The 24,473-nt window shown below is 50.5% G+C and overlaps 1 protein-coding gene across 8 annotated transcripts in view; it reads left to right on the forward strand.

Moving 5' to 3' along the window:
- Positions 1–24,473, forward strand: part of UBR4 (ubiquitin protein ligase E3 component n-recognin 4) — a 136,859-nt gene that overhangs the window by 105,104 nt on the left and 7,282 nt on the right. For all 8 annotated transcript variants that reach the window (XM_032302693.1, XM_032302695.1, XM_032302699.1 and 5 more), the window contains 18 exons: positions 588–729; positions 1,088–1,169; positions 1,482–1,655; positions 3,960–4,081; positions 5,212–5,409; positions 6,098–6,178; positions 9,017–9,104; positions 9,618–9,745; positions 10,765–10,872; positions 11,404–11,523; positions 12,267–12,457; positions 12,898–13,071; positions 13,446–13,545; positions 17,926–18,144; positions 19,012–19,125; positions 20,271–20,413; positions 20,833–20,958; positions 22,013–22,207. In XM_032302693.1, coding sequence (XP_032158584.1) covers positions 588–729; positions 1,088–1,169; positions 1,482–1,655; positions 3,960–4,081; positions 5,212–5,409; positions 6,098–6,178; positions 9,017–9,104; positions 9,618–9,745; positions 10,765–10,872; positions 11,404–11,523; positions 12,267–12,457; positions 12,898–13,071; positions 13,446–13,545; positions 17,926–18,144; positions 19,012–19,125; positions 20,271–20,413; positions 20,833–20,958; positions 22,013–22,207 — 2,505 coding nt within the window. The remainder of the gene's footprint in view (positions 1–587; positions 730–1,087; positions 1,170–1,481; positions 1,656–3,959; positions 4,082–5,211; positions 5,410–6,097; positions 6,179–9,016; positions 9,105–9,617; positions 9,746–10,764; positions 10,873–11,403; positions 11,524–12,266; positions 12,458–12,897; positions 13,072–13,445; positions 13,546–17,925; positions 18,145–19,011; positions 19,126–20,270; positions 20,414–20,832; positions 20,959–22,012; positions 22,208–24,473) is intronic.

A 24,473-nucleotide genomic window follows, 5' to 3' on the forward strand; every position in this document is an offset into this window, starting at 1 on the left:
ATGTTTCCTGGAGAGTCGGTAGGTCAGGGTGGCGGAAGGCACACCTGGGCTCCGTACCCAGGCCGTGCTGCGTAGACGAGCGCAGGAACGGGAGAGGCCTAGAAGCTGGGTGGTTGCGCTGGGGGTGGTAACAGAGTAGCAATGCCGGAGGTCTAACGAGCACATAAACGCATAGCCCCTGCCATCTTCTTCCACCCTCGTGGTGGCCTGGGTTTGCTGCGGCTGGAGGACTTGTCCGCTGAAGGCAGGGTTGGAAGGCAGTGGTCTTCCAAAGCCCATGCCATCAGCCACTAAACTCTGGCACTCTTGCCTTCTCTCTGAGCCGCTCAAAACCTCTGTTTCGCCTCCCAGAGAAGCACTGTGCAATCGGTCCAGAAGGGTATAGCTGACTGCATCACGCTCCTCTTTGGTGCTCCGGATTGTCCCCACCTGTGGGGAGTTCCTGAGGGGGACCTTTGGGGTTTTCTCAGGTGCCCAGAAGGAAGGGGGAGCCCAGGACAGCAGAGGACGTGGGATGGGGGGAGGAGAGGGGAAGAGCTGGTGTCCCGGAGCTGTGTTCTCACTGTGCCCTGTGTCTTCCGTGGCAGCTACCTGGACGAGCTGAGCATAGCTGGCGAGTGTGCCGCCGAGTACTTGGCTCTCTACCAGAAGCTCATCACTTCGGCCCACTGGAAAGTCTACCTGGCGGCTCGGGGAGTCCTGCCCTACGTGGGCAACCTCATTACCAAGGTAGCCACCCCTGCCCTGAAGAGCCCTTCCCCAGCTTTGCTCTCATCATAGTACCCTGATGTAGATTTCAGGCTACTCCTCTTTCCAAAGAAATATTTGTTGGAAAAAATCGATCTTTTTGGCTGTCATACCAACCTGCTGGGGTATTGTGGCTGTTCCAAGTCTTTAAGCTATCCCTTAACGTCACTACCACTTCCCTCGGCTTCTCAGGAGTTCTGCAGGGGTTCAGCTCAAGGGGTCTTTGGAATAGAACAGTGACTGTGGAGTGTCCGGTTGCTGTTGTTGGCTCCTGGACCACAGCTGGAGGGGGCCGATGTCGTCAGCAGTGCTGTCACTAATTGCTTGTCGTCCTGTGTAGGAAATCGCCCGCTTGCTGGCCCTGGAGGAGGCCACCCTGAGCACTGACCTGCAGCAGGGCTACGCCCTCAAAAGTCTCACAGGTAGACATAGCCACTGAGCCCTTCCTTTAGGCACCCTGGGTGTAGTTTGGGGGCTGACCTTAGTTCCTGGGGCACGGAGGTTGACGGTGTCCTCCTGTGTTGACTCAGCACACATGTAAGCTCTTCGTGTCCCTCTTTAGGTAGGTTTATGTTTTTGAACAGCTGTTCTCAATTGAGCAGTTCACTTCCTTGAGTGCCCACTCTGTGCTCGGAAATTGCCTTGGAATTGCTCATGACCTTTGGAAGATGTGGACCTTCCTCGCCTTCGTTCTCATTCAGAGCCCTCGCAGCAGCTTTTTCCTGTCCCCACAGGCCTTCTTTCCTCCTTTGTCGAGGTGGAGTCCATCAAAAGACACTTTAAGAGTCGCTTGGTAGGTACCGTGCTGAATGGGTACCTGTGCTTGCGAAAGCTGGTGGTGCAGAGGACCAAGCTGATCGACGAGACCCAGGACATGCTGCTGGAGATGCTGGAGGACATGACGACAGGTGAGTGGGGACATTGTTCCTGCTGGAGGGCGGGCGCAGGCGTCTCTCCACATCTGAGGAGGGAGGGCAAGCAGCTCTGGTTCTCAGAGCTGGGCTCAGTCTGTTTAGACATTTAATTAATGAATTAATGTATCTATCTAACGTTTTATTTATTTGATGAGAGTGGGGGAATGCGCAGACAACGGGCAGAGCAGTAGGCAGAGGGAGAGGGAGCCCGATGTGGGGCTCTGTCTCAGGACCCTGTGATCATGACCTGAGCTGAAGGTAGTTGCTTAACTGACTCAGCCACCCAGGCATCCCCCATTTAGACATTTTATATAAGCTTATAGAACAGAAGGAACTATGTGTCCTCAGATTAGTGTGTTTTGCTGGTTCTGGAAAATTCTCTGCCATCATTTCCTCTGTTGCCTTTGTCCCGGTCTCTCTGTCATCCTTGTAGACGCCGCTCTCGCATCTGTCTCTTTACCGCTCCCGCATCTGTCTCTTTACTGCTCCATCATGGGGCTCATCTCATGGTCTCTTTATGCTGATTCTGGAGAGTTCCTTCAGTTCTTTCATTTAGTTTGTTAATTTTTTTCTTCACTGTGTTCTTTAGTCTTAAACTGTTGCGTCCTTGTGGTTCTCTCTAGGTTTTATAGTCTGTTTTTCACTAACACTTCCCATTACTCTTGTAGTTTGCAAAAATGGCAAACATTTTTGTGTCTGGTAATTCTAAGGCTTGAAATACTTATCCATTTGATTCTGCTGTTTTTTATTCCAGCTCTTGCTTCTGGTGCCTAAATCTTTTTGTATTTTGTGATTTTTGACTGTGAGCTCATGCAACTCATGTTTCAAGGGGTTTATCTCTGGAAATTTTTTTTTTTAATTTTTCGGAAAAATTTGTTTTTATTTTAGGAAGTATGAGCGGGGGAAGGGGGCAGAGAGAGAGGCAGACTCCCTGGTCAGTGCCAGAGCCTGACGTGGGGTTTGATCTCAAGACCCTGAGATCATGACCTGAGCTGAGCTGAAACCAAGAGTTGGACACTTAACTGACTAAGCCTCCCAGGCTCCCTCTGTGGAAATTCTCTAGGAGCCAAGCCAAACACAGATTTCTCCAGTGAGGATTTGTGGCTGCTCCTGTGAAGCAGCTCCCAGCACTGCTGTCACAGGGTGGTCTTAAAGGAGGTTCTGAGCTTCAGCTTTCTCAGACCTCATAGGTAGGATGGATTTTGAGCCACCAACCCCCGAGAAGGGCAGCCTGTTAGTTCTCTCAAGGGAGATATTTTCCCCCTCTACTCAATGCCACATTGTAAGGAAAGAAATTTTGTTTCAGTGACCTGCCTGGGGGATATGGAGAGTTATTTCTAGTTGACCTTGGTGACACGGTATAGCTCTTTTGGGGCCTCATACTTTTGTTGTGAGAGAGGCATTCCCATTGGGTTCTCCACATTGGCCAACCTGGGGCTTTGCATCTAGCTTTCAAATCCTGGCGGGTTGTGGAAACCAAAGCTCAGACACCAACTTTAGAGTTTTGCTAACCTGCATAGGTTTTGAATTTCACCTGGTTTTTGGTTTTTGGTTCATCTTTGCTAGTATGGCAGTTCACTGATAAACATTATTTAATATTTTACATTATTTTTAAGCTATGAGGAGTGAGAGTAGGTCAGGAAGTGTGGTCTGCCACGTTACCAGACACGGAGGCCCTTTTGATGTATTTTCATCATGCCATGCTGAACGCACAGCCCATCATGGGGCTTGATCCCAGGACCCTAAGATCACTATCTGAGCTGAAACCAAGGGTTGGATGCTCCGCCAGCTGAGCCACGCAGGCGCCCCACAGTTGGACCCTTTTGAAGCACAGTTCTTCCTTCTTCTGTGACTTGAGATTATCTCTGGCGTAGAGAAGGCCGTCCACCTAATTGTTTTAAGACTGAAGCTCAAGTTATAACTTGCCTTTGATTTTCCTGGAGTACAATTAGGATTATTATTTGACATTTTGGAGTACCTGTTTTAGGCAAGGGGGATACTAGCTGAGTAAAGCACAGTTCCTTTCCTTGAGGTGATCATTTGAAGAGGAAGCAAGAGGTGTACACAGCCAACTATGATGCACTGTGTTGACTTGGGTGCTGGGGCTTTCAGATGGAATGTGGTCTGAGCATCGAGTCAGTCAGCTTCAAGTTTCCAATTGAAATATTGATACTGCCATGGAGGGCATTTGAAAACTGACCAGGAAGAAAGAACCTGTTGGTGACTGTACTTATAAAGTCTCATTGGGTGTGTGTGTGAAGCTCTCTCCTAACTGACGTGGCCACTGATTTCTGGCAGGTACAGAATCGGAAACCAAGGCCTTCATGGCTGTGTGCATTGAGACAGCCAAGCGCTACAACCTGGATGACTACCGGACGCCTGTCTTCATCTTCGAGAGGCTCTGCAGCATCATTTATCCTGTAAGCGGGGCTTCTTCCTGTGCCTCCAGGGTTTCTGTGTGTGCCATTCTGCCGGGAAGCGTCTTGGTCATGGGCATTCTGATCAGCTGTCGGCCATTTAATCGGCATTTTATTTTTTATTTTTTTTTTTTTTTTTAAGATTTTATTTATTTATTTATTTGACAGAGAGAGATCACAAGTAGGCAGAGAGGCAGGCAGAGAGAGAGAAAGGAGGAAACAGGCTCCCCGCCGAGCAGAGAGCCCGATGCGGGACTCGATCCCAGGACCCTGAGATCATGACCTGAGCCGAAGGCAGCGGCTTAACCCACTGAGCCACCCAGGCGCCCCTAATTGGCATTTTAGAAAGCTCCACTGATGACACAGTTTCCTAATTTTCCTCCTCCTAATGATGGGAAATCTGATGGCTTTCCTTTCGTGGTCTTACTTCCTAGATTTAAGGTCTAGGTCAGTCTTCTTAAAAATGGTGTCTAACCTCCGATTGCTAAGATCCTGTTGCTTTACCCATTCAGTATGTTATGAAAGATGCAGTATGCAGCTAAAGTGAGAAGAAATCACTCTTCTTTGTTACCACACCTGTATTTGGTACGTACACACACGTTTGTGTGTGTGTTTCTCTCGCCTAGCTATCCAAGAGCATGGTGTGGTTCAACGACAAGGGTGAAAACCACCAGCGTCATCAGTTAATGATGAGAGGTCTTTGGGGTTAGGCGCACCTGAGCTTTATGTAATAGAAGGACCCTCCTCTCGACGTGGGGATTATCAGTGGCAGAGTCGTCCGGCTGCGGATGGGTTAGCATCGCTTGAGGCGAGCAGGAGGGAAGCCCCCCTCCCCTTGTTCAGCACCATGGCTTGGATGCATTGCCCGCGTGCTCATTGTGGTAGGCTTTCTCCTCTCCCACCCTTGAGTTTCAGAGGAAATGCTTGATATTGAAGGCTGTTTGAAGTGCATTTGGAATCCATTCTGAGTTTCCTATCGTTATATCTTAAAATGTGTAAGGGGCTGGGAGAGTTTGTGTTTCTCTCCGTGTCCTTGGAACGAAGTAGCGTTGTCTAAATCTGAAAGGTCTCTCCTGTCGTTCTGTGATGTCTTCTGCCGTTCCTGCCAGCGTGTCCTTTTCTCTGTCCTTCAGGAGGAGAATGAAGTCACTGAATTCTTCGTGACCTTGGAGAAGGACCCCCAGCAAGAAGACTTCTTACAGGGCAGGATGCCCGGGAACCCATATAGCAGCAATGAGCCAGGCATTGGGCCACTTATGAGGGATATAAAGAACAAGATTTGCCAGGACTGTGACTTGGTGGCTCTCCTGGAGGATGACAGCGGGATGGAGGTAACAAGCATAGGATGTTGCTACCATGGCTAAGAACTCGGGCTGGGATCATATCCAGGTTCCTCCCTACTTAGTAGCCGGTTAACCCTGGGCAGGTAGTTTGCTTCAGCTTCCTTTTTATAAATGGGGCCAGTGGGTCCCACCTACGTACCTTACCTGGTGTTAAGGTTAATTACCTATAAAGGGCTCTGCCCAGTGCCTAGCATGCAGTAAGCAAATGGTTAGTGGCTCTTGCTTATCACGGAGTAGGAGTTTGTTATTCTTACTGCTCCGACAGAGACTTTTCAGAGATTCCAAGTTAATTAAGCTCCCTAAAACTAGTGTAGTGGCCCCTGTGAAGATTTCTGGCCCTTGTCTGATACCTTGTGATAGACGACCTTCAGGGTCTGGCCTTGTCACCTAGGGGTGGAAAGCATGTTGGGGAAAATAGATAATGGTTTTTCCCCTGAGGGGGTCTCTGGGTGGGATCCTCGAGTCTGTGGTTTGGGATAAGGGTGTTTGCTGCCTCTGAAATTGTGTCCCAGATTGTGTGTGTTGTGCACACACGTGTAGTTTAGAGATGAGGAGTCGATGGGTTCAGAACACAAAAACGATGAGTTATCAACCACTGCTTCAAGTGTCCTTTGACCTTGAAATGTCCTTGCCTTATAATTATTTGGAATAACAGCTCATCTCCTCTGCTGTTCAGCTTCTAGTGAACAATAAGATCATTAGTTTGGACCTTCCTGTGGCCGAGGTTTACAAGAAGGTCTGGTGTACCACGAATGAGGTATGTGCTTGTTTCCTTGCGTGGATGTGGGGTTTTACTTTTCTGACTTAATGCGGACTTGTACCGGGAGAAGGCACTGTTAATGATCGCTCTCCCGCTGGTGACCGCACTCCCACAGCTGGCCTTCCCTGTTGGTGGTTGTGGAGAAAACCAGTCGTCGTCTTCTCCTTTTGAGGCGCCCGACTAGAGGTAGAAGAACTTCAGGGAAAGATGAGCGTTTCTGACCGTGTGTGGTCGGACTGGGCAGTGTTGGAGGAAGCATGTGATGGGGTGTGCTTGCTTTATACCCTTTATACCCTTTATACACGGACATTTCTTGACTGAGACGAACTCTCTGCTTCTAGGGGCCTGGTCACTTAGAACATTTTCCTGTGGCGGCGTCAAGGAGCGCGCATGGTTCCGCGTTACTAGCCGGGGAATTGAGACGCAAACAGGCAGTTGTTCTTGAGGAGGGGGAAGGGAAGGGAAGGGCACTCGCTGCTCTGGTCCTTTGGCCCCTCAGTACTATTGGACCCGGCCTGAGGGTCTCAGATACTCCGCATCCTCCTCCCTCCTCTTTCTCTTCCCTTTTTCCCGTTCCTTCCTTTCCTCCTCTTCTGTTTCTTTCCCTTCCTTCTGTTTTCTTTGCGTTCCTTTGGTGGGGTAATTTTTAGTCAGTGAGTCAAACAAGGAACCAAAAGTAGGACGAGCCAGTGTGTCGCTGAAGCACGGTGAACTTTTCTGTGTTTAGTCGCAGTATTTCTGGAGAGTTTAAGACACTACATTGGTAATGTCTGCTAGTATATTTTGGCCTTCAGTCTGGCACAGGCTTTTGCTTGTTTCCTTTCTGTTCTGCTGCTGTGCTGGGAGTCCTGGTCAGTTGGTACTGCTGCCGGTTGGCAGAGGTCCACGTCGAAGGTTGCCCCATCTAGTGATCTTGTTGTTGACACTTGAGCATCAGTGCAGAATGGTACAGATGTGATCCTTGGTACACAAAAAAGAAAGACCAAGCTTGTATGGCTGCCCTTGGAAATGGTGGCACGGAACCCAAAGAACATCCATGGGCAGCTCCCCTTTTGAACCACGAGGCAAGGAAGAAGTTGAGGGGACCCTGCCTTTCACATTAGGACTCAGTCCACCGATGGGTTCTTCTGGCAAAGTCCAGAGTTTGTGGTACCTTTTTATCAGGGCCTTCATCAACTTGCTTTTTTTGCTCCACTCCTCTGTTTCATAGATCAACAGCCTGTCTCCTTAGCTGCTGGCTAGAGCCTGTTCCATTTTCCTTTTGTTTTTTAAGATTTCATTTATTTGAGAGAGCGAGAGGTGCTCAAGGGAGAGAGAGAGACAGAGCGCACCAGCGGGGAGAGGGCCAGAGGGGGAAGGTGAGAGAGATCTCCAGGAGACTCCATGCTGAGTGGGGAGCCTGACACGGGATTCAGTCTCATGGTCCTGAGATCATGGCCTGAGTTGAAATCAAGAGTCAGACGTTTAACAGACTGTGCCAGCTAGGTGCCCTGAGCCTATTCTGTTTTCTCTGTCTCTGTTTTTGCCTTTGTTCTCCTGCTGTTCTTTCTGTAAGGTCCCATTGGGCTCCCATAGCTGGGAATACTTCTACAAGCAGCCTTTCTGACTGGGAGGTTCTTTCCCACAAGGGTTTCCTCTCCTGAAGCTCATCATGGGGCTTAGGGGCCGGTAACTGAATTAATGTGGTACTTGCTCTTCTACTTCATTTCTTACAGGGTGACTTCAGACCCGTTTCTTATCTCCAAAATGAGAACGATGTAGATGGGAGAGTGCCTAACTTAGTACCCAGTGTACAGGGACCTGTCACGATCCTCCAGTAAAGCCTTGAGTAACTTGGGAAGAACTCTTTCCTTGTTACATGGTTACACGAAGACCTCAGGATCGGATTATGCTCTTGCTTTTGATTCCTGAGCTTGAATCAAAGCTCTTTGATCTGATTGATCTTGTTTGTGTTGATTCTTTGGGAAGTAGTCCCCATTGGTTAGAATTCATGCTCCTGAAGGAGGCACAGGCTTGGAATTAGACTGTGCTTATCATTGGATAACTCTGAAAAAGCTGCTTCACCTAGTGTAAGAGGATGATGTGAAGTGCTGGGTCAGCATAGAACTTAGCACAGAGTAAAACACTCAGTACATGATAGTGATTATCGTTGTTACGTACAGTTTTTTTTTTTTTTTTTAAAGATTTTATTTATTTATTTGACAGACAGAGATCACAAGTAGGCAGAGAGGCAGGCAGAGAGAGAGAGAGAGAGGGAAGCAGGCTTCCTGCGGAGCAGGGAGCCCGATGCGGGGCTCGATCCCAGGACCCTGAGATCATGACCCGAGCCGAAGGCAGCAGCCCAAACCACTGAGCCACCCAGGCGCCCCTGTTACGTACAGTTTTAATGAAATTAAGCAAGATTGTGTTTATAAAATGTTTCACACAACTCCTGGCCCATAGTAGACACTACGTAAAATTAGCTGCTTTTCTTTTTTTTTTTTTTTTTTTTTTTTTTTTTTAAGATTTTATTTATTTATTTGACAGAGAGAGATCACAAGTAGGCAGAGAGGCAGGCAGAGAGAGAGGAAGGGAAGCAGGCTCCCTGCCGAGCAGAGAGCCCGATGCGGGACTCGATCCCAGGACCCTGAGATCATGACCTGAGCCGAAGGCAGCGGCCTAACCCACTGAGCCACCCAGGCGCCCGGCTGCTTTTCTTCTACGTGAATTGCAACATGCTTGGATTCTAGATGTGGTTAAGGTCTTGTAGAGAAATAGATGAACGAGGCCAGATGTTGAGTCCCTTGCATTTACTGGACCTGTTTACAAGCATCTCTGTCCACTGCCTCTGCTCAGGGGGAACCCATGAGGATTGTGTACCGCATGCGAGGGCTGTTGGGCGATGCCACCGAGGAGTTTATCGAGTCCCTGGATTCCACTACAGGTAGGCCCTTCCCACAGACACTGCTGCGCCTTGGGTGGGGGGGGGTCTGGGGCAGTGAGTGGTTCCCGACCTGGGATTTAGGGGTATTCTGAACACATTCTTCTCTAGCTCCAACTGGAATTGATGGGAGGTTACTTCTCCACCTGAAGAAAAGTGCAGGCATCTATGACTCGATTCCGACCCCTCGGGAGTTAAAACAACAACAAATTAGGGATAAAGTGTAGTTAGCAACACACTTGAGTTCAGATTTATTTTTAGTTTAGATTGTGTGTGTGTGTGTGTGTGTGTTTTGTGGTGGTGGTGGTGGTTGTGGTGCTTGTATTTTCACATACAGTAGTTGTAATTGGCTTCAGTCTTGTAGTTTAATATCCAGTTTCGATACTTCCCATTGCTACTTTCTATTGCTTTTCTTGGAGATAAGAAAGGGGGAACTAGCTCTCAGCCTGGAAGAGGATTATCTGTTTTCTTTCCATCCTTCCCTTCCATTTCTGTTTGGCTTCCCTTCTCCCTCAGATGAAGAAGAGGATGAAGAGGAAGTGTATAAGATGGCTGGGGTGATGGCCCAGTGCGGGGGCCTGGAGTGCATGCTCAACAGACTGGCTGGGATCAAAGATTTCAAGCAGGGACGCCACCTTCTCACCGTGAGTTGGGGGCAACAAGGTGGGAGCAGCCCTCTGCTTTGAGAGCAGCCGTTATGGAGAGAAGCTTGTGGCCACTGTGCTGTGTAACTCTAGAGGGCGGCATGGTGCCACATGCCGGGGCAAGCCAGCCCAGGGCCTGGTAGCCTCCCTGAGCCCTCTGGTCCCTTGGGTGTCCTGTGTCGTCGGTGTCTCCCACCGTCCCCCGCTTCTTGGCTCTCGTCTCCCCACCAGAGCCAGTGCACTGGTGCTTTCAGCTGCGTCTCTTCAGTCACCTGTGGAGCCAGTGCCTGCCTGTTTTTCCTCGCCAAACTGCGCTTGAGTCCATTATTTCTGCTGTTGCTTTTTAAATTGATGTTCTAGGTAGTTCTTTCATTTTTTTGGTAGGATCTTGCTTGGATCTTCATTTGTCTCCTAAGGAGTAGAGGATCCCAAAGGCACCATAAATATCACACTATTATTTTCGGCTCTGGAAGACATGAGAACGTGTGTTATTATAATCGTGTTTTAAATGACCTATGTGAAGATTTTTTAAAAAGCATTAAAAGAATTAAAATCTGAAAATGTAAAAACCTTTCATATTTTGATAAAAGGAAAGTCTTACTTGATAAAAAAATAAATGATATATATGGTTCTGAGTTCCCATAGGCCATGATCTTTGGGACTTTCTGTTTACTCTTAGAGTCTGAGTTAGTAGTGGAATTTCCTCGAGACAACAGAAGTGTCACCTGTTCCACTGGGAATCGGTGTCATTGCTATACTTTTAGAGATAGTAGAGACATGCCAAGCCCACGTGGACTGTTGCCAGAGAACATTGCTATTTAAGATGCCAGTCTGGCTGGAGAGCCTCCTCACCTTACTATATGTCTTCTCAAGAAACACTTTTCCTTACTGTTCCTACAATTCGGGAAGAGTGCCTACTGATTGTACATGACCCCTCTCAGACATTTTTTTTTCTTGCTTGTCCCCACGTTTTATACTCTTAGTTGGCCTCTTGAGTTTTGACCGGCTTTTCTTGGCAGGTGCTTCTGAAATTGTTCAGTTACTGCGTGAAGGTAAAAGTCAACCGACAGCAGCTGGTCAAGCTGGAAATGAACACCTTGAATGTCATGCTGGGGACCCTAAACCTGGTAAGGAGTATGGGCTGCAGATGACAGAGTGAGCCTCAGAAGTCCTGGGTGGAGGAGGGGCATCTCAACTCTGGGCTCAGATGAAATGGGTTTGTGGCCTTTTCAAACCCTTTATCTTTATCTGGATGACTGCCCCAGAGCATGGATCATTTAAATTGTCTATTTTCCTGCTGGCTCACCCCTGTACTGCTGCCAGGACATGTAAGACCATTCCTGGTCCCTTTCCTGAATTCAGATCAGAGATAAGAGGAAGTTAGTCTGTGAAACAGTCCAGACTGCACAGCGTTGTCCTCGGGTCAACCAAGATAGAGATCTGGAACATTACAATTTCATTGTCTGCAAGAGTCCACACACTTATCTCTCAACACACACACACATAGACGCATACACACAGACACACACACACACACACACACACACACACACACGTCTTTGGCAATAAGGCCAGGAAGGATATTGGTGAGGAGCAAATGCCATCAGCAGTGAGTGGTTGTGGTCTTACACTCAGAGTAACTGAGTCTCCTCCTGCAGGCCCTGGTAGCTGAGCAAGAAAGCAAGGACAGTGGTGGTGCAGCTGTGGCCGAGCAGGTGCTTAGCATCATGGAGATCATTCTGGATGAGTCCAACGCCGAGCCCCTGAATGAGGACAAGGTGCGTGGGACCAGTCCATCTGTGTGCAGACACTGGGGGCACATGCTGTGTCTTGTTGCGAGCAACAGGCTTGTTTGTGTGTCCAGCTGTGTCCCCCAGGAATGACTGGACGTGCTCTGGTCGTAGAAATGACAAAGCTCAACTAATGGTGATGTGATGGCATTGAAGCTTGAAGTCTGTGGCTTTGAAGGAAACGACGCCGCTAAGGATATTCTTTGATTTGCAAGCTGCTCGTTAACAGACTGCTGGCATGTTCCAGCTGATCAGGCCTTAGCCCAGCCCCTCATTGTCCAGTAGAGGGAACTCCCAGCCCAGAGAAGTAAAGGGAGCTGTTCAGTGTTCTGTAGTTGGCTGCTGGCAGAGTCAGGCCGAGAACCTGGGTCTCCAGCTTCCCAGTTCAGTGTCTCTTCACTGATTTCACCCTTACCTTCTCCTGTCCCCGATGGTACTCAGTGTTTTGGCTAGAGGTGTGAACAAGTTGAGTATGAGGCAGCCTTTGTTCTCCTGGGAGAGGGGAGATTGTATTAATATTTTTGACTATCTGAGACTATGAGTAGAGCCACACAGAAACTTAGAAACTAGTATCAAGTTAGAACTCACACTGTTCATTAATCTCCAGGAAGTACTGAGACAGTTTTTCTAGGGCAGCTTCTGATGGAGGTAGGTGACATCTGGGGTTCCGATACCGGCTGGCCAAAGCCCTGTCCCTGTTTCTGAGCCTTTTGTCCTCTTTTCTACTGCAGGGCAACCTCCTGCTGACGGGTGACAAAGATCAGCTTGTGATGCTCTTGGACCAGATCAACAGCACCTTCGTTCGCTCCAACCCTAGTGTGCTGCAGGGCCTGCTCCGTATCATCCCGTACCTGTCCTTCGGCGAGGTGGAGAAAATGCAGATCTTGGTGGAGCGGTTCAAGCCATACTGTAGCTTTGACAAGTATGTGCTTGGATTTCAGATGGCCACGTGAAGGTCCTCCCCAACACCCTGAGCTAGTTCTGTGACACTTAGGAGAGGAATCGTGATTTCTGTTAGATTTTCGTTTGCTTGTCCCACCTTTAAGGGGTTCATTGTAAGTGGGGAGTCAGTATGTTGTGTTGGCTCAGCAGAGGGGGTGAAGGGACTGGTGAGATGGGACAGGGGCATGACAAGATGGAGAGAGTCATGTGTGCGACAATGTGAAAACACGAGAGAACCTTGGGCATGTGGGAGACGTAGCAGGTAAGGAGGAGTGACAGGAACCAGATCAGCGGGCTTCTTGTATCATGCCGAGAAGTCTAAACTCGATCCTGTAGACTATTGAAAATCGTTAACCAGGAGGACAACATGATGCACATGTGTTCTCTCCTTCACACCTGGGGCTCTGCTCTGTGCTCCAGGTACGATGAAGACCACAGTGGCGATGATAAAGTCTTCCTGGACTGCTTCTGTAAGATCGCAGCTGGCATCAAAAACAGCAGCAATGGGCATCAGCTAAAGGATCTGATTCTCCAGAAGGGAATCACCCAGAGTGCGCTGGACTATATGAAAAAGCACATTCCCAGCGCCAAGAAGTAAGAAACAGCTCTGTCAGGGTGACCACTTTCCTTTCCTCTTCTGGTTCCTTTTCTCCATTGCTGTGGCCTAAAGGTCCATGCAGTCCCCTTTGACCCTCCTTAGTGTCTCCCTCCCCTTCTAGAAACCATCAAAGTGACCACTCAGCCACCGCAGAGCCCTTTGGGGCTGGGAACGGGGTGGGGGCAGCCTAGTGGTTCCTGTTTAGAATACTCACTTCTGTCTGGCTGCCTAGCTGATCTGGGTGATGCTTCGTGATTCTTGAAGGTCTTCTGGAAGGGTCCCCTTTAAAGAAGCTAGAATAGAATCAACAGCTGGTTTTTAGGTAGGTTTTGCTCCTCTGGCCTGCTAATCAGCCGCTTTTCCTTTTCAGTCTGGATGCTGACATCTGGAAAAAGTTCTTATCTCGCCCAGCCTTGCCATTCATCTTGAGGCTTCTTCGTGGGCTGGCTGTCCAGCACCCTGCCACCCAGGTGAGTGAGTAGCCAGCGTGCCCATGGACCTCACTCTGGAGGCGGGACATGTATGCTGAAGGAACCACACACTGTGGTCTCATTGTCGTGGCTGAATGAAGAGAACCGCCTTGATTAGCCTTAGGATGTGACTTCCCCCAGCATGTAAGACCCCTAGAGTGGAGGGGCCTCGTAGGGGTCATCTTCCTGGTTCAGCTCTGTGTGGAGAGGAGTAAGCTATAGTGACTGACTTCATCTTTGACTCTTTCTTACATGGGGCTTTATTATCCCATGGGTCAGCTAAGCAGCGGTGTAGCTGAAGGTGCGGCTGGCCGGAGTGTGAAACAATCATGATTTCTGGCTGTAGTTGTTGGGGTCATTTGGGACATTTACAGAACCATCACCGCCCTCTCCTGCTCTGCTTCGGGCAGCTGGAAACTTCGTTCTCAGACCCACCATTCCATTCTGCTGCTCATCCCTGATCTATCTCCCTGCACTGAGCGGGAGTATCTGGTACCCCTCACAGATCGTCACCGGCCCAGACAGGCGATCAGGCTGGAGTTTTTCTAAATTAAACTTCATTTTGAGGTAATTGTAGGTTTACCTGCACCGGTTAAGGAGAAATCCCATGTACCCATTTCTTGATGATAACATTGTATAAAGCCATATACAGTATCACAGTTGGGATATTGACACTGATGTAGTCAGGATTCACGGCAGTTCGTCATCGCAGAGATTCCCTCTTAACTCCCTTTTGTACCCTCATCCACCCTGCCACTGATCCCTGGCAGCTCCTGATCTGCTGTCCGTGGCCGAAATCCTGTCCCTTCAGGAGTGTTACGTCAGTTAGCACGGAGCCTTTCGCGCTTGGCTTTTCTCACTCGGCATCGTTCTGGGGGCTCCTCCTGGGGTGTATGTGTTGACAGTCTGTTCTTTGTGTTGCTCAGTAGCGTTCCGTGCTGTGGGTTCCGCAGGCTGCCCCACCATTCACCCGTTGAAGAACACTGGGCTGTTGCCAGTTTTGGGAAGTCACAAATGAGACTGCCGTGAACATTCACGTGCAGTCGTTTGTGTATGTGTAGAAGTCTTCATTTCTCTGGGGTGAATGCGTACATGTGGAGTTGCTGGGTTGTACGGTGGTGGCGGATTTAATTTTATTAGAAACTGCCAAGCTGGTTTCCAGAGTTGCTGCCCCGTTTTATGTTCTCACAAGCAGTACGAGTGAGCTGCTGGCCCTGCATCGTCACCGGCATTTGGGGGCACCTAGACACTTCGATAGGTAGATGGTGATGTCTCACGGAGATTTTAATTTGTATTTCCCTAATGTTTAATGGTGCTATACATCTTTCCATGTGCTTTGCATGTCTTCAGTGACCTGCCTGCATATATCTTTTGCCCATTTTCTTTTTTTAAGATTTCATTTATTTATTTGAGAGAGAGTGAGAGAGAGCATGAGTGAGGAGAAGGTCAGAGGGAGAAGCAGACTCGTGGAGCTGGGAGCCCGGTGCGGAACTCAATCCCAGGACTGCAGGATCATGATCTGAGCCGAAGGCAGTCGTCCAGCCAGCTGAGCCACCCAGGCGTCCCTCTTTTGCCCATTTCCTAATTGGATTTTTTTTTTTTTGGGATACTGAGTTTTGAAAGTCCTCGTGGCTGGTTTTTTTTCTGTGAATGGTGTTCTTCATGGAATGTAAACCCATGTTCTTATTTGGTGATCGGTTCTGATAGCTCATTCCAAAAGTAGGGTAGGGTAGCTTGGCTGTAGGATTCTTACATCTCACCCAGTCTCTGGTGTTTCAAATTTCTGTTCAGTTTGATGGGGGTGTTCATAATTAGCACACCTTTGTGGAGGTGATTCTTCTAGCATGGGAGTCGCCACATACCTTAGTTTCTATGCTTCTGTCTCATCTGTTCATATGCCGGTGAGTCCAGGAGTGGGGCTGTGATGTGGCCATGCTCGGGCCTGCTGATTTCCAGCCTTTGGAGTTACTAAGTCAGATGACTTTCTTCAGACGAAGACTTTAGTTAGGGAGTCGGCATTCACACTTGACCAGCAGCATGCTGTTCAGCGCTTGTTGTGTACCTGTGACGTGGTAGGCCAAGGTGACACTGGCGACCAGGGTGGTCATAGCCTGTGCCTCTGGGAGCTCACTGGTGGAAGGTAGAGCCACGTACCCGGTGATGAGTACAGTGGGAAAGGGGCCAAAAGAAGGAGGATGCTTTGGAAGAAAGGATGGCATCTGCGAAGGCTCAGGAACTGAAGGCCGCTGGGAGTGCTCGGGGGTTGGCGGTGGACGGGGCCGGAGAGAGCCGACCCTGATGCAGCATGGGACCAGGGCACAGTCTCCAAAGAGAGGAGTATGTGTTTTCTCTCGAGGGCTGTGACCCAGGGCATGAACTGGAAGGAGGGGAGATGACAGATAGGAGAGACAGTTGGTTGCCTTTTATCGTAATCCAGGTAAGAGGTGAGGGCAGCTGAGCTAGCGCATGAGGTGGACAGTGGGCGGGGCTCAGCGCAGTGTGGGAGGCAGAATGAATGGGATTTAGGGATTGGTTGCACATGAGGGGTGAAGAAGCTGGATGAGTCAAGAACTCTGCTCAGTTTGGGGTTGGGCGACAGGGGAGTGATGGTGCCCCTGAAGGACATCCTAGGAAGTTTGAAGCAGGGTACAGGAGGGCTTGTTCCGTCAGACTGCTGATGTGCGTCTGCTTGCCCAGTTAGAGTGTAAGCTTCGGGAGGATCAGGCCTTTGTCTCCCCAGTACCTGATGCATGGCTTCCTGTGGATGTGTGCACACGCACGCATGCAGCGACCGCCCAGCGAGAGGCCGTCGGGGTGCTTGTGCACGGGTTCCCTGGAACATTGTACTGTGGGCTCAGCATTTACGAGCAGGAGACAGGAGGTGACCTGTAGTTTTGCTGAGGTGCAGGTTGGAAGCGTACCGGCTATGAGGACAGGTTTATAAGCCGCGAATGATCTCAGTTGAGTGCTAAGCTTTCACACTGCAAGTTGGTTCTGTTGTTTGGCATTTATTGTCAAATCCATACGGTAGTAATTACCATTAACATACTTATGCAGGGGGTGGGGGAATTTTGGTGGGACAGGGCTCCTTCTCCACTCACCTGGAGAGCTTTGTCAAACCTGTCCTGGTTTCCGAGTTCCGTTCTCCTGCCCATGTCAGTGACATGATGCAGTCATACAGTGACTGCCAGCTTTCTCAAACACGGGGGTTTCGGGATGATAACTATTTGTTTTTAAGATTTTATTTATATTGTCAGAGAGGGGCGGAGAGAGAGAGGTAGGCAGAGAGAGAAGCAGGTAGGGGGAGAAACAGATTCCCCGCTGAGCAGGGAGCCAAATGCAGGACTCAAGCCCAGGACTCTGGAATCATGACCTGAGCCAAAGGCAGACGCTTAACCAATTGAGCTACCCAGGTGTCCCTGGTGATAGATGTTTTTTAAAAAGTGTTTTCTTATCCCCACTCCCATTTGTAGTTGTATCTCTAGCATCCCTTGGTTGAGAAAATCCTGTGTTCCTGGGTTTGGTGTGGACACAGGGCTACCAGAGGAAGAACTTAGCATAGTCCCTATGAATGTCAAGGTCTGCTCTGCTCGGGTTCCTGAGCCCACCATGCAGGCCTCATTGGGTGCTGCTGCTGTAGGGAATGTTACCTGAGCCCCTTTCTCTTTCAGTGTGTTGGGTGCTTTACATCTGAATATTTGTGACTAATTCTTAATCTTCACTGCAACCATGACATTATTCTTTTTATTGTATTTTTTATTTGTTTAAAGATTTTATTTACTTACTTGACAGAGACACAGCAAGAGGAACACTAGCAGGGGGAGTGTGGGAGGAAGAAGCAGGCTTTCTGCTGAGCAGGGAGCCTGACACAGGGCTCCATCTCTGGATCCTATGATCACGACCTGAGCCAAAAGCAGCCGCTTAATGACTGAGCCACCCAAGCGCCCCATCCTCTTTTTTTAAAATTTTGTTTATTTGGGGGGAGGGGGTGACAAGCCAGAGGAGAGGCAGAGAGAGAGGGAGAAGCAGACTCCCTGTTAAGTAGGGAGCCCGATGAGGGACTCGATCCCAGGACTCCAGGATCATGACGTGAGCTGAAGGCAGATGCTTAACTGAGCCAGCCAGGTGTCCCCACTATCCCCTTTTATAGATGGGGGGCACTGGAGCCAAAGAGGAGAGTGACTGGTCAGAGGTCAATGACAGGGTCAAACCCTCCTCCATTTGTTGAAAATTTTGAAGCACACAAAGGATCTGATTGAAACTGAACAGATGACATGAGATTGAGTACAGTCTGTTGAGTTTTCTAAACCTATAAGCTCCTGGATAGAATACTTGTTTACCTAACTGGAAGCATATATCTCCCCGGTCTCTGCTTGGTAGGTTCTGATTGGCACAGACTCCATCACAAACCTACATAAACTGGAGCAGGTGTCCAGCGATGAGGGCATTGGGACCCTGGCGGAGAACCTGCTGGAGGCATTGCGGGAGCACCCTGATGTAAACAAGAAGATTGACGCTGCCCGCAGGGAGACTCGTGCTGAGAAGAAACGCATGGCCATGGCAATGAGGCAGAAGGCTCTGGGCACCCTGGGCATGACGGTAAAGCCACTCTCCAGGAGTCCCCGTGTTCTCGTCTGTGCTGCTGAGGAGGAGATAGCCATGCTTCAGGACAGAGCTGGGTTGGGGACAGTGGAGGTGAAGGCTGGTGAGGAGTAAGAGGGAACCAGGTGTGCTAGGCTCCGTGCCAGGTTCTTTACCTCCTGTGATCTTCCTGAGAGCCCTCAGCAAGATGTGTGACTATGGTCCTGCTGCACAGATCAGACTCAGAGGTTAAATAACTTAACAGATTCAGGGAAACACTAAAAATGGGGATGATAACCCTTGCTCATGGAGGATTTACTGTTTGCCAGGCCCTATGCTTAGGCACCTTACTTGTAAGACTTTATTTAAGCTCTCTTGTGGTTCTGTGAGGGTGGTATTACTGTATTCGTTTTCTGGTTGAAGTAATAGAGGCTGAGAATTGAAGGAAGTAGGCCAAGGCGCATGCTCAGTAAGAGGTGGACAAGAGCGTGAACGCACGTCTCTTGGACACAGCAGTCTGCTTCCACGTTGGAAGCAGCAGTGGTTCTGTGAGTGCCTTCTCCAGAGCAGCAGGTCGGGTGTCGGCAGCTTGAGAACTCCCATGGGAACCGTGAAGTGAATCCTAGTGCTAAAACCCTTGGTGGCTGAGACTTGGGAGTGCTGGCACAAAGAAAGGGGGCTTTTCTGGTGGCGCGTGGCAGCCTGCAGGAAGAGAATAGCAGAAGAATCTGGGTCTTTACCCTCATTGGAAGCCACCTACAGAGGTTTCCTTTCCATGCATCCTCCCTCTAGTGTCTGTGGAAGGGCAGCTCCTGAGCATCCCCAAGCTAGGGTGGGGGGCGGGTGGAAATCCCTTTCTGACATGCCACTTGGGTTCCCCCGCAGACAAACGAGAAGGGACAGGTCGTGACCAAAACAGCGCTCCTGAAGCAGATGGAGGAGCTGATTGAGGAGCCGGGCCTCACGTGCTGCATCTGCAGGGAAGGGTACAAGTTCCAGGTAGAGTGCTTGGCCTGAGCCTGGTGGGCAGCCTGGCTGCTTGCTTCGGTGGCATCGTTCTCCTGTGCGCCTCCTCATTCTTAGATGAGCTGGTGTCGAGGCCTGTCTCAGGGCCAGCTGTCCTTTCTAAAAGGAGGAAGGCAGACTGCTATGAACATGAGCCTTCACCATCGCCATCCTCACCACTGCCACCGCCACCACCACCGCCGCGCCCCCCCCACCACCACCACTGCTACCACCACCAGTGCCACCACGTTGCCATCATCACCACCCCCACCGCCCCACCACCCCCATGGCTCCCACGGCCGCCACCGTCCCCACCGCCACCACCATCATCACCGCCCCCACTGCCCCCGCCGCCACCACCACCACCATGACCACCACCACCATCATCGTTGGAACCACCACTCACTGAATTCCTTCTGTATGCTAGTCCAAGTGCCCAGAGTTTTCTGTAATTTTGTCTTTAAAGCTACAGAACCCCTAAATTATGGATGGGAAAACAAGGGTCATGTGACAAAGCCAGAATTCTAGCTCATGCTTCTCTGACTCCAGACCTGGGGCTTTAAAAAAATACATCATTCTGCTTCTAACCAGGATATCTGGTATCCTGGATATCAGGACTTCTACCAAACTAGATTTACAACTGAAAGGATCAGAGCAGCAAGTGACCCATTTATACCCCTAAAGGCCTACAAGGCATCCTCGTCCCTTCCAGCTCGGACGTCCTGCTTGGTGTCCATGCTGCTGAAGGGCTGCAAGCTTTCTAAGTCCTGCTGATGGCACAGGCTCCTGGGAACAGCCTGATAAGTTTTGTAAAGCAAGTGACTTACCCAGAAGGCACTTTGTTCTTTATTTTCAGCTGTATAAAGCAGCCAAAAGAAAAGAGGGACAATGTAGACTTCCATGTCTGCCTTCCCATTCGCATAGCCTCTGCTTTACTTTGGTTGCTCCCCATGTTCCTCGTCTCCCTAGGGCTGTGCCTGGCCAAGTGCTTAACCAAGAGACCTAGGTGCTGACCCAGCACCGCTGCTCTGAGTACATTCCTTCTTGGTGGGGGAAGCCTGCGGATCCCTCTCTTTGGCTTTGCCTCCTCCCAAAGCCTGCCTTGGGAGTCACCTCACCTTCTCCTGGTGTCTTTACAGCCCGCAAAAGTCCTGGGCATTTATACCTTCACCAAGCGGGTAGCCTTGGAAGAGATGGAGAACAAGCCCCGGAAACAGCAGGGCTACAGCACCGTGTCTCACTTCAACATCGTGCACTACGATTGCCACCTGGCTGCTGTCAGGTAGGCCCGGGCTCCTCTGTAGGCTGCTTCCTCAGCTGTTTCTGCCAGGCCTGTGCTGCGTCAGAGTGGGGGCAGCTTGCCCAGGGCCCTGTACTGGGAGGAGGTAGGATTCTGACCGTGAGGTTTTCGTCTCGGAAGTAGGGTGTCATGCCTTACACCACACAGGCCCAAGAGCCACCCATGCCTTAAGACTAGGAAATCCGCTGGGCTTGTGGCCTAAGGCTGGAGAAAGCAGCCTCGCCTCCCCGAAGTAGCAGTTAGCGCTCACTACCCTGCGATGGAGAGTGCTGAGCCCTCTGGAGCCGGGTGCGTGGGCAAGCTTCTCTCCTTAATGGTAGCAGGCCTTTCCCCACCCGCACTCGCCCAGGTTGCCACAGCAGTCCCAGCAGTCACATGTCCCTGCTGTCCTCCCAATCCAGGTTAGCTCGTGGCCGGGAAGAGTGGGAAAGTGCTGCGCTTCAGAACGCCAACACTAAGTGCAATGGGCTCCTTCCGGTCTGGGGACCCCATGTCCCTGAATCCGCTTTTGCCACCTGCTTGGCAAGGTGAGTGTTGAGCAGTGTGCATGGCAGAAAAGAGGGGGTTGCCAGGAGAAGGGGGGAGATCAGCGATCAGCTTGGTCCGGAGACCTGTCGCTGTCCTTGGGAACCCTGGTCTCTCTGCGTGCTGGCAGGGAAGTTGTGTCTGAAAGAGGGAAGAACTCGGCTGCGAGAGACCAGCACCCTCAGCATCTGGTACACCACGTGGAACTTCTGGTTATCCATTCCCTCTTCTCCCTTGTCGATCTCAGGGCATAAAACATGGGACCCTGACTTTGTCCTCAAAGTTGACATTTCTGAGATTTCTCTTCTGCAGCGTGTGCCTCTAAGGTTTAATGCAAATAGCTGGGTGGCATGGGAGTATCAGGTTCCTTTCAGGCGTCTCTCATTCCTCAGAGTCGAGTCGTTAAAGCTTTGATGAGGTCCCTGCTCTTGCCGGTGCCCTGGGGAGTGGTGCCCCACCCCGCATCCTGTTCGAAGGCTCAGGGATGGAAAGGTACCTACCAGTAGTAATGATGGGCAGTGTATTGAAATGCTTACCGTGTGCTGTTAACTACACACATTCATTCTCTGGATGAAGAAGTTGAGGCACAGAGAGGTCAGGTAAATCACCAAGGTCACACACACAGAGCCCAGGCTGATGATGGCATACACTGACATAGAAAAATACCTTTCGTTTGGAAGTTGAGGAAGGATACTTATGGATAGATCACCTTGTCAGAGTTAATACCTTCCACATTTCTTCTTCCAAAATGTACTTTCAGATTTGGCTATGATACATTCTGTGACATTTGTCCATCAGGAAGTGAGCCGCCCAAAACTGCTGAGCTCCACTCAGAGCTTGGAGAGCATCCTGTTCCATCCTATCAGAAAAGGAAATGTCCTCTGTTCCCATTTTCCTGCGGGTGCCCGTTCCCATCCTCGGCTCGGCCCTTCTCTCCTCTGCCTGCGTGGCCTTTGCAGCCATCCGGCCATGCTGTGCCGGGGCCTCTGCCTTCCAAGCCAGGCTGTCCCCAGGGAACTTGTTTTGCTCACCGATGTTTGCTCTGTTGCTCCCCAGGCACAACACTTACCTCCAGGAGTGCACGGGCCAGCGGGAGCCCACGTACCAGCTCAACATCCACGACCTCAAGCTGCTCTTCCTGCGCTTCGCCATGGAGCAGTCGTTCAGCGCGGATACTGGTGGGGGCGGCCGGGAGAGCAACATCCACCTGATCCCCTACATCATTCACACTGTGCTTTACGTCCTGAACACGTTAGTATCTCAGCCCCATGGGCAGAGGCCAGCCGGTCCTCCTGTGCCCCTCTGCCCAACAAGGTCTCCACTTTCTGGGCAGCCGAGGGCTGTGTCTTTGGACTGTCTCTTACCCAGAGGGGAGCAGGAACTGGGCGAGGCCAGACCACCAGACTTCCTTAGCTTCCACTGCCCTGTCGCTTCCTCTCCTCATGGGACTCGGAGCTCTTGGATGGGGGAGGCCGTGGGTCAGAGAAGACGCAGTCACTGTCAAGGGCACACAAGGTGTAACAGGAGAGGGTTTCACGACCAGGGCCTGCGGCAGAACCAGGGACCCTTCTCATAAATGGAGACTGGACTTGCTATACCTGTTTCCTGTCCGGTGAACAGTGCTTCTGGCAAGTTGAGGGGCAGGGAGTGTTGAAGATTATTGAGCAGGTTAGCTGGTGATAGGAGAGACGGCCTGTGTTTATATCTGTTTTAGCTGTCTCACATGGAACAGTTAGGCTGATAGTGAAAAGTATAGTTTTAAAGAAGCAGTTAGGGGAGAGAATAGTATTCATTCATTTCAGCCTAGATTTTTAAAAAGTGAATTAGGAGATTTAATATATTTGAGCTCTTAGTTTGGACAGTTTCGTGCTTTAGGCCTTGTTTTCCCACAAGAGTCTGACACCTGTGTAGGGCAGGTAATCAGCGGCTGTTGAAAGGCGGTGTGCCGTCTGCCCGAGGCAGCTGCAGGCTAGGTGAGGCAGCAGACAATTTGTCTCTTGTCCTTTCTGGTTTTCTGTCTTCAACAATGTTGTTTTCCCCTTCCCTCCCATTTCCCCGTGAGATAGAAGGCTGACCTTGAGCCGCAGCCCTCATTGTTAAAAAGCTGCATAGGCAGGTCTCTGTCAGTGGGTGACCTCATCTGCTAAGCTGTTGAGACCGTCAGAAGAAACACCCACATCATTGACAGCACAGATGTTCCCACTCTCCAGACTGCTGCAGGCCTGAGCGGTGCTAATTACTGGTGTTCGTGGGGCCTCTGACAGAGCCCGTGGCTTTGTGGAGACCTGCCTCTTGGCGGCTGTGAGGCCCAGTGGACCGCTCACTCCAAGGGGGGCACGGAGGCAGTGGGATTTGCCCTGCAGAAGAGAGCCAGCGACTTTGTGGCACTGGGTTTCTCAGGTGCCAGATACTAGTAACTCTTGCTCGAGTCCCTTGCTCAGGGAGGGAGTCCGCTGTGTCTCAGAGGCCCATTAGAAGCTGACCAGAAGCTTTGTGGAGAGGCGCTGTTGCCCAGCCACCAAGCACTCCCCTCGTTGGTCACTTCAGTGTGGGGTGAGCTTGGTCACAGCAGGGCCTGGGTGGCACATTTGTGTCCACAGGTACGAAGGTCACACTGTGAACCAGAGCAGAGTTGGGCAGGTACTGTAGTGGCAGAGAGCTTCCGACTCCCAGTTCTGGAAAGTCAGGCTGGGAGCATTCGTCTTTGTCATCCATGTCTGTTCTCCGGGAGCGGAAGGAAGCAGGGCCACGGCCTCCTCCTGCAGCCCTACAGTGCGATGTTTGCTAGTGCTGTCTGCAGGCCTGGTGACTTCCATCCTTACCTCCTTTCTTTTCCTCCCACAGGATGGGGATAGAGCATCAGTGCCCTTGTGAGAGCACCATTCAGGCTGTAGGGCAGGAGTATGTGATTAGGAAGGTCTCCAGTGGTGTCCCCGTGCTGTTCCTGTGGCTACTTGCTGAAGCTGATGCCGGGGCGTTGGGGGTGATGTGCAGGGTTCATGGGGATTGAGAATGTGGAGGTTCGGCTCGGCATCTGGACTGCTGGGGTTCGAAGCCTAGGTCTTCCACTCCCCAGTGTGTGACTTCGGGCAAAATAGTTACCTTCTCTGCAAATTCCTCTTCTCTGTTGTTTCCCTTCTGTGGAATCAGGGTATTACCTCTGTCCTAGGGCCGTTGTCAGGAATAGGTGAGATGATCCTTTTTATGCTCCCCAGAGTGGTGCCTGGTGGTGAGGTTCATGATCACATCGCCACACTTCGGGCGAGAGGGAGAACGGGGCATTGCTCACCCAGAAGTAGATGTCGTAGACACATAAGGAAACACCGAAATGGAGTGCCCAAGTGCCCAGAGAGGGGACCAGTGTACACGTAGCACAGACAGCCTAGCTGTGAGGACTGCGTGGACTGAGCGAGAACATAGGCGGGCTCACAGAGTCCAAATCTGGGCTCACATTGGCTCTTTCACTTGTGGACCTGCTGGCTTTGGGAAGGTCAGTTCACCGCTCTGGGCTTCAGAT

This window comes from Mustela erminea, chromosome 10 (assembly GCF_009829155.1).
Source record: "Mustela erminea isolate mMusErm1 chromosome 10, mMusErm1.Pri, whole genome shotgun sequence".
NCBI classification, from domain to species: Eukaryota; Metazoa; Chordata; class Mammalia; order Carnivora; family Mustelidae; genus Mustela; species Mustela erminea.